The 9,178-nt window shown below is 54.4% G+C and overlaps 1 protein-coding gene across 1 annotated transcript in view; it reads left to right on the forward strand.

Annotated features, from left to right (window-relative positions):
- The window catches only part of LOC112110981 (fer-1-like protein 4), a 98,862-nt gene that overhangs the window by 38,035 nt on the left and 51,649 nt on the right, over positions 1-9,178 (forward strand). Inside the window, exons 17-19 of the mRNA XM_029912610.1 lie at positions 1,161-1,261; positions 3,617-3,704; positions 5,534-5,650. Of these exons, the coding sequence (XP_029768470.1) occupies positions 1,161-1,261; positions 3,617-3,704; positions 5,534-5,650 (306 nt within the window). The remainder of the gene's footprint in view (positions 1-1,160; positions 1,262-3,616; positions 3,705-5,533; positions 5,651-9,178) is intronic.

Here is a 9,178-nt window from a genome sequence, read left to right on the forward strand (position 1 = left end):
TCCAATAATTGTAGGGTGACCAGATGTCCCGATTTTGTAGGGACAGTCCCGATATTTGGGGCTTTTTCTTTTATAGGCTCCTATTACCCTCAACCCCCTGTCCCGATTTTTCACACTTGCTGTCTGGTCAACCTAAATAATTGGGGGTGTTTGAGGCTTTCTCTTTGTACGTACTGTAACGAGTAATTGTATCTCACATACGTTACTCCTGGCAGTAGCGCATACCGAGAGTGTAATCTCTTTGTAAAGTTCCACAGCATGCTTTAACAGAGCACTTCTTCAAACAGCACTACGTTAAAGTGCACTAGATAGACTTCAGTGTGCACAGGCAGGGTCTACATGGACCAATTAATGTGCCACAAGTTACTGTAGACAAGCTCTTAGATACTAATAAGCCTTTCTGGTGTTTTCCCAACGTTCATTGTAAAAACACTTGTTTCAGTTTTTTGTGGGGGGGTGTTTCATTGGTGTTTATCAGTTAAAACAGAAAATCAGAAGCCCAAAGCATGTGTCGTTAATCTGTCAGGAGTTTAATACTCTCCTCCCCCACTGCAGTCAGGGCCTCTTGCAGGATTGAGCCCTGGCCACTCACATGGGTTTGATCAGGAAAAGTACAGCATGTGCAATATTGAGACGGTGGGAGCTGGATGCGCTGTTCCATGGTTTCTCACATTCTCTTTCTTTGCGTGCGAGCAGTGTGCTATGTTTGGACACGTGCTGCATTGTTTTGTTTTGTGATGCAGGTTCTTTGGGGGAGCTGTTGCGAACCACAAAGGAACTTGTTCTCAGCCTTAATTTCTCTAACTGGAGTCAATACTTACTTAGGGCACAATTGCGTCCTGGGAACTGGCCACTGGTGTTTGGGTTGAGAAATCTGAAAGAGGTTACCTATGTGCCATTTGTGACCACTTCTGTTCCAGGACTGGTGTATATAGTGTAAATATAAAAAGTAACACTCATATACCCGGTTTCCACATCACTGATTCTCCTCCAACAGGAAGCTGACCTGCAAGGCCCTGACATTTGCTACCTCTTGTCAAAGGGGCCCCCAGGTTATTTTAGGTAAATTTTCGGGGACTTGAGACAAAGGCACTGCTCTCCCTGCTGCATGTCTGCACTTGCACCCAGGGATAATTTTAACGTGGCGCTTGTCTCAACAGGAACATGGACTGGATGACGTGGAGACGCTCATGAGGAGGCCAAAGTCTAAAGCAGAAGACAGACTCAAGCAGGTGCTGGAGGAGTTTGTAGCTGGATGCAGGTTAGTGAGTCTCTGCTTCCTCTGGTTTCTTTCTGAACTCTTTGTTTGCATTTCAGTGAATGTTCCCAGACACCACACTCTCCCCAGACCTTGCCCAGCCTGTTCTGCCCCAGTCACAGGTGTAGGCCAAAACCCATAACTTTTCAGTCACAGTTAGAGGTGGATCGAAATGTCCCAGAACTTGGGAGCAGATCACACCTAGCTCCAGAGCCAAACATTGTGGCGAAGGCCCATCACTAGTTATGAATTGCTATGCAGAGATAGGCACCTATCTCCTGAGAAGGGTGGGGCTTTCCTCTCATCTGCATCTCCCATTGGTAGTTTAGGCAGCTCACTGCCTAGCTAGCTGGCGTATGGCAGTCTAAGGTGCCTGTCTCTCCCCAGTCATTATACAGGGAGCCTAGGCACCTAGCTCAGGCTTTGTGGATCACAGCGTGATCCTGTGATTTTCTAGGCACTTGAAACCACAGGCGCCAACTCCATGGGTGTTTGGGGCTGGAGCACCCATGGGGAAAAATGGTGGGTGCTGAGCACCCATCAACTCCCCCTCCAGTCCCCCAGTGTTTGCTGCCCATTGGCAGGTCCCATTGATTAAGCATCTCCCTCCCTCGCCGCGTCTCTCGCCTGCCATGATCATCTGTTTTGCGGCATGCAGGAGGCTTTGGGAGAGAGGGGGAGGAGCGAGGGCGCAGCTTGCTGGGGGGTGGGGGCGGAACGGGGTGGGAAGAGGCGGGGGTGGAGCGGGGACCGGAAGAGGCAGAGTGGGGGTGGGGCCTGAGGCAGAGCCAGGGGTCAAGCACCCCCTGGCACATTGGAAGGTCGGCGCCTGTGCCTGAGAGTTAGGCACAATTTCCTGGGGAGCCCAAAGCTCTGCAGAGGAAGCCTGAGCAGTGACCAAAGCAGGCCTGTGTGCTCCGCAGAGCCAGCAGCAATCAGAGGAAGGGTGTTATACTGCAAGAGACTGTGCGGTTCCTCTGCTGCTTTGCACGCTACACTGAAGAACAATGGTGCAGGCCCCTCCTCGAGCGAAGGGCTCTATGGTTTAGGAAGAAAGCCATCCAGCTAGTAAGGCTGGTCAATAAAGACAAGAAAGGAGGGGAAGAGAGGGAAGGAAAGGGAAGAGGGGGGATGGAAGCAGGGGCGGCTCCAGGCACCAGTGCAGCAAGCGCGTGCCCGGGGCAGCAAGCCGCGGGGGGCGGCCTGCCGGTCGCTGTGAGGGCGGTAGGCTGGCGGCTTTCGGCGGCATGCCTGCGGGCAGGGCCGGCTTTAGGCCAATTCCCCGGAATTGGGCCCCGCACCCAGCCAGAGCGTGGCAAGCCCACAGCCCCGCTCCCTGGGCCAGAGCTCCAAAGCCCCGCGGCCCTGCTCCCCGAGCCGGAGCTCCAAAGCCCCGCGGCCCCGCTTCCCCGGCCGGAGCTCCAAAGCCCTGCGGCCCCGCTCCCCTGGCCGGAGCTCCAAAGCCCTGCGGCCCCGCTCCCCCGGCCGGAGCTCCAAAGCCCCGCGGCCCCGCTCTCCCGGCCGGAGCGCAGCAAGCCCCGTGGCCCCCCTCCCCGGCCGGAGCATGGCAATCCAAAGTGCCGCCGAAGACTCGGAGCGCTGCCCGGTGAGTATAAGCCCCACGAATCGGGCCCCGCACTTGCTAAAGCCAGCCCTGCGTGCGGGAGGTCCACCGATCCCGTGGCTTCAGCGGCAATTTATCAGCGGGGACCTCCTGCAGGCATGCCGCTGAATCTGCGTGACCAGCGGACCGCTCGCAGGCGCGCCACTGAAAGCTGCCTGCCTGCCGTGCTTGGGGCTGCAAAAAACATAGAGCTGCCCCTGGATGGAAGCCAAGAAGATGCAGGAGAGATTGAGTGAGCTCATACAGGGCACCCCGCTCCCAAGAAGCACAGGGGGGAGCAGGCTGCAGTTCCAGAGCTGGTGTTAATGGGTTGCTGGTCGGTTTGCCACAGTAAGCGGAATGTAGCTTCAGGTGCTACGCCAGCCACTCTCTGCTTTGGTAACTGCCTTTGTGCTTCCCCTCCCTTTCTGCTTGGAAAGACCCACGCGGACAGGAGGGAGACTGAAGCTGACTAAGGTCCCATTCAGGGTGACTGCTCAGTGGGGCAGGGGCCTGTTGTGGGGCTAGAGCCTAATTTACTATGAAGGGGACACATGAGGTCCTGCCTAATGCACAGCTCAAATGCAGCTAAGGGCTGTTGGTGGCTGGAGAAGGAAAAGCAGTTCAGAGAGAGGGGGGATGTTAGTGGTTTCCCTTGAAATCCATTAGGTTCATGTTTTCGGAGCCGTGCCCTGCCTGAGGGATGTGGAGAGCGTGGTCCTGGCTCAGGGCTCACGGGCTCTCTCTAATCACAGGCAGTATTCACTGAATGCTGAGAAAAAAATGATGTCACGTCCAAACAACCTTGACAGATGTCGGCTGAAATCCCTGACACACAACATTGTAAGTGGGGTAGGGTCTGTGGGGTTGAGGGAGGGAGGGGCTTTGGGTGGTCACTGGCTCTGAGAGGAGTTTGGGGAGGGGGACAAGGTGGAATTGCCATCATGGGAGATGTGTAGTGCCGGTTCTGAAGGAACTGTATGTGTCTGAATGGCCATTGTTATGTGCCCATCACCGCAGCCTCCGTCCTGCTGCTCCTGCAGCCGGAGTCTCGGGGCAGTTCTGCACAGGTGCGTGGGTCTGCCCACCTGGAGCGCCCTCGAGACTGATGGGGCTTGTCTGTCTGGAACAGCTTGCAGGATCGAGACCTTAGCCAGTAAAACTGAGCTACTGCCTGTCTGCCGGAGGCTGTCTCTTTACCTGCCCAACTCCAGATAATCCCTGCGTAACCTGGTAAGCCTCACACTGTGCCCTGAAGGGAGGCCACCTTGCAGAGAGGGTTGGTTCTAATGCTAAAGGCTCTCTGTGACCGTAGTTAATAGTCTGTGGGTACTGCCCCTGCCACCCTCCCCTCACTCACTAGGAGCAGGTGTCCATCTCCCCACGGATCCTGTCCTGGGTAGGGGCTGGCCCCTGATGCTTCAGAGGAAGTTGTCAGGCTCCCCACAAGGGGCAGTTCTGCAGTAAGCAGCCCCAGAGGCAGTTTGTTCTGTGGTTGGTTTGTGCCCCGAAGTCCGGTACTGATTTTATCCTAGCCCTTGTGACTCACACACTTAAACATCTGGGTCCTGTGTGTCCTAGCTTGGGGCAGTGCCTGGGTCCCAGCCCAGATTCCACAGGGCTCTGGAATCAGCCCCTGGAAAGGCCCCTGAAAGGGGAGCCAGGGCAGCTCCTGAAGTTCAGGTGGAACAGGCTCACCGAGGGCTGCTCCGCCACAAAGAAACAGTTGGAGTCCAGTGCAGGGTATGGCTGGGTCGTGTGGGGCTGTGTTCCCCCGCGTGGCTCAGTGATGGACTCCGTGTAGGACTGTGGCTGGGCTTGTGGGACTGGGTTCGCAGGTGTGGCTGGGCCGTGAGGGGCCGGGTTTCCCTGCGCGGCTCAGTGACAGGCTCAGTGTGGGGGTGTGGCTGGGCCGTTTGGGGCAGAGTTCCCGGGTGCGTCTCAGCGACAGGCTCAGTGTGGGGGTGTGGCTGGGCCGTGTGGGGCCGGGTTCCTGGCTGCAGCTCAGCGATGGGCTCTGTGTGGGGGTGTGGCTGGGCCATGTGGGGCAGGGTTCCTGGCTGCGGCTCAGTGACAGGCTCTCTGTGGGGGTGTGGCTGGGCCGTGTGGGGCCGGGTTCCCGGGTGTGGCTCAGCGACGGGCTCAGTGTGGGGGTGTGGCTGGGCCGTGTGGGGCCGGGTTCCCGGTGCGGCTCAGCGACGGGCTCAGTGTGGGGGTGTGGCTGGGCTGTGTGGGGCTGGGTTCTCGGGTGCGGCTCAGCGACAGGCTCAGTGTGGGGGTGTGGCTGGGCTGTGTGGGGCCGGGTTCTCGGGTGCGGCTCAGCGACGGGCTCAGTGTGGGGGTGTGGCTGGGCCATGTGGGGCCGGGTTCTCGGGTGCGGCTCAGCGACAGACTCAGTGTTGCTGATAAATTGCTAGAAGTTGTTGGTGACGTTAATTTCGAGGGGACCCGTCCCCACTCCGTGGCTGCTGCTCTCCCCTGCCCGCTGGGAGCCGTGGGGGCGGTGAGAGCTGTGCTGGAGATGGACGTACAGGCTTGGATCCACCCCGCTGAGTACAGCTCCTCAGACAGGCCTAGATGTGACCACCTGACCTCGGGAGGCTGGTGTGTCCGGCGTTCTCGGTGGGCGTCAGGCGCGCTGCAGACCTGTGACCGGTGTGCTCTGTGTTCAGATCCTGTATGCGAAGCAGGGGCTCCGCGTGAGGAGGCGGCTGATTCGAGCCAACGTGAAGGAGAAAGTGAATGACGCAAAGAGAATCCTAGGAAAGCTGCGCTCCCTGGCTAAAGAGGTACGATGTGCGCTGGCCGGGACCCCGGGCACCCCCGACTTCTGGACAGGCAGGCGAAGGGGGCCAGGCCCCCACTGGCTGGGCGAGTGGAGACTAGGCTCTCCTTCTCCCGCACCCCCGTGGATGGGCGGGGGCTGGGCTCCCTCTTTCCCAGTTGGGAGGGTGGGGGCTGGGCTCTCTCCCTCTCGCTAGGCAGGTGGCCTCCCTACTCTGAATTATTTTTTCCTATTGTAAACACTCCTGTGAGCTTGGGGTCAGTGCCAGCGAGAGCCAAGTGGCTGAGGCCATGCCTACTCCCATGAATAGCTGGACCCTCACCCCACTTGGGAAGTGTGTAGAGAATGTTAGATTGTATTATGCTGCTCAGCCACTAGGTGGCACCGTGTCACAGACCTTATTGATGCTCACAACATTCCTGGCAGTGCATTAGTGTCTTAAGGTGAACACATCCCTAGTGTACCTCTGGGGGTAGGAAGCTCTGTGGCCTGTCCATATCTGGCACAAGAGCCTGACATGCTAGTAGCAGCCCTGCAACCTGCTCTGTCCAAGGTGTACATGATAGAAGATGACAGAATAAATGGTTCTAAGTGATGGAGAAATAGTGGATCTGCTGTGATTTGTGAGCAGAACCTAATGATCCCCGCCCTATATGTGACATCGCTGCTTTCTGTCCCTGCCTGGCCCGGCCATTTGGCAGCAGCGCGCTTGAACGGGGAGACAATCTCCAGTTCTGCTGTCTCAGGGTCTCTCCCCAGGAGGATCCGTGTTGAGCACATTCTGTGAATTCTGAGCTTTCATTTAAAACAATTCTGTTTCTTTTTCTGTAGCAGAAATTTGGGCCTTTCTATATTCAAAGTTTCCTCACAATTAGTTTTAATCAGTTTACAAAACTAATTCATTAAACCGGTGAAAACATAGTGTGGATACTCTTAATTGGATTAAAACCAGATCTGCCTCGATGTAGGTCTTAACTGATTCTTTACTGAATTAAGCTAAATTCATATAAACTAGGCTTAATTTGGGTTAAGTGTGTCCCCGGTGGGTATTGCATGGGTTTAACTCACTTGGTTTGGAATCGCACCTTCAGTGAGATGGATGCAGCTTTGAACACAGACAAGGCCTACCTCTTCGCAATGTTAACTAATGAGATGCTGCCCTGTTAATCCAGCCAGTAGAGAGCTGTTCCCAGCCAGCAATGAGACAAAGGCAGGAATTTACCTCCCCTCTTTCCTTACCTCAATGAGATGTGAACTTCAGCACCTGTCAAAGCCATCTAAGTGCTAGCATCAAGCACTACAAACATACTCATTTCTTAAAACCGATGTAATTATTTCTGTGCCGGTTTGTGTGTGGACACTAATTTCAGAATAAAAGGGGCTAAAGTCAATTTAGCTAAAATTGGTAACAAAACGTTAGCAAAAGGGACTTTAGGCGCTTTTATTCTGAAATTAGTGTCCACACACAAACTGGCACCAAAATAATTACATCGGTTTTAATTCACACATTTTTCATTGTTTCATGCAAGGTTGTGCATAGACCACACCGCTGAGGCAACCCTTTAATTGTCTGTTTTTCTTTAAAGTGTCCATGGAGGAAAGAACTAGTGTGTCCTTCTTGTGTTTCCCTTTGAGGAGTGAAAAAACCTGGAAGATTTTTTTTGAAAGGTTGTGGTTTTTATGTTAGAATTGTCCGTCTCATCTATATTTGCCAGGGGACTTGCTGGCTGGCAGGAGAACTATAAAAGGCTGGAACCTGAGCAATTAAGAGGGGAAGAGGTTTTTTAGTTAGTGTTTAAAAAAAGCCTCTCTTCTTTGTTTGTCTCCATAGTTGCCCTAGTGCCCCACTCTGTGCCTATGCCGTACATTTACAGTACAATTTTGCACTGCGGCAACGGCACAGGACTCATTGTCTTAATGTAACCTTTCTGCTGGGTGGTGTCAGCAGCAACAACAAGGGCCAGGTTCAATATCTAGGGGTTCCTCTTAACATTGCAGAACAGAACCGGCTCGAGCCCCGACCCCGAAATCTGGGAAAATTAAACACCACCCCTGGGCACCTCTGAAAGACAATACTTCCCCACTTACAAGCACTGAGTCTGTGTATAACAACCCCCCCCCCCCACACACACATTCATTTAGGAAAACATTGCAACAATAATTCAAAAGCACGTAAACTATAAGTAAACACCCACCCCACAGTACGTCGGGCAATGTCCTTTGCCTCAGTTTCCCACCTTGTGCAATGAAAGTCTGATGGACAAAAGTCCCTTTAACACGCCACTCCCCTTTCCCTCCGCTGCACACAGTTGGGGTGTGTTCGTGTGGGTTTGTCTCCCACCTGTCAAAGGAGGGCCATTGAGCAATACCTCTTGCTGCTGCTGCTGTCCCTGCTGCTCACTGCCGCTGTTATCTCTGCCGCTGCTTGCTGGCACCGCCACAGTGCCATGTTCTGAGGTTCCACTGCTTAGCCCAGCTACTGGTGCTGCCTCTGCTTTGTCTTTCACTGCAACTCTGGCCCCACACCAGGTCTCAGGCTCAGCCCTTAGACATGCTCATCAGTGATGTCAGCTCTACTGACACTGAACAGAAACAAGGCCTCTCAATTGAGTCTGATCAACTCCATTTTTAAACACTGGAGAGAAAATGTTTCAAGTGGTCTCTAGGATGCTTTAAACAGAGTGTGGAACACCTGTTCTCACCCCCCTCTAACTTTCACTTGGCGTTGGCACCCCTACCCTGCTTAGCGAGCAGGGACGGCTCTAGGTTTTTTGCCGCCCCAAGCAAAAAAAATTTTGGCTGCCCCCCATTCTAGCCCTGGGCTCCTCGCCGCACCCCCCTGCCGCCCCAACCCTGGGCTCTCCCCCACCACCCGCACCCCCTGCCCTGGGCTCTCCCCCCCGACCCGCACCCCCCTGCCGCCCCAGCCCTGGGCTCTCACCCCCCCACCTGTACCCCCCTGCCGCCCCAGCCCTGGGCTCTTCCCCCGCCCCCCCCGCCCTGCACCCTCCTTCCGCCGCAGCCCTGGGTCACTGGTAACTCGCTCCCAGGACGGGTCATTCAGCAGGAATTTTGGGTGTGCTCAGAACACAGACAGGATTGGTTCCCATATGGTTACAGAGCTGCAGAAAAGTGGAACAATTTTCAGCTTGTGTGACTGGAGGATATCTGGATGCATATTATAAGACTGTTCTACATAAATGAGTAAAAGTTGAGGTGCCTTTATTATTCTTTTGTTCCACTCTTTCTTTCTATGGGGAATTTGCCAATGCAATATCACTGTCTTCCTTTTAAACAAACAAACAAACAAAAGGCAATGGCTGTTGAAAGTAGCAATTCCAGTCCTAATAACCACTGGGAAGCATTTCTTGCTCAATTTTATCCTACTTTTTCTACAGCAAGTTACAGTGGATCAGTATATTTGATTTGGGAGAAATGAAGTAACAAGCCGCCCAAACTGAGCTTGAGCACTCCTGAATTTTGAGGTGTTCAAATCTGGAAGGCAGGTGCTGGGGGGGGGGGGGGGGGGGGG

Source organism: Terrapene carolina, unplaced genomic scaffold, assembly GCF_002925995.2.
Source record: "Terrapene carolina triunguis isolate 2854851 unplaced genomic scaffold, T_m_triunguis-2.0 Scaffold233, whole genome shotgun sequence".
Classification (NCBI taxonomy): domain Eukaryota; kingdom Metazoa; phylum Chordata; order Testudines; family Emydidae; genus Terrapene; species Terrapene triunguis.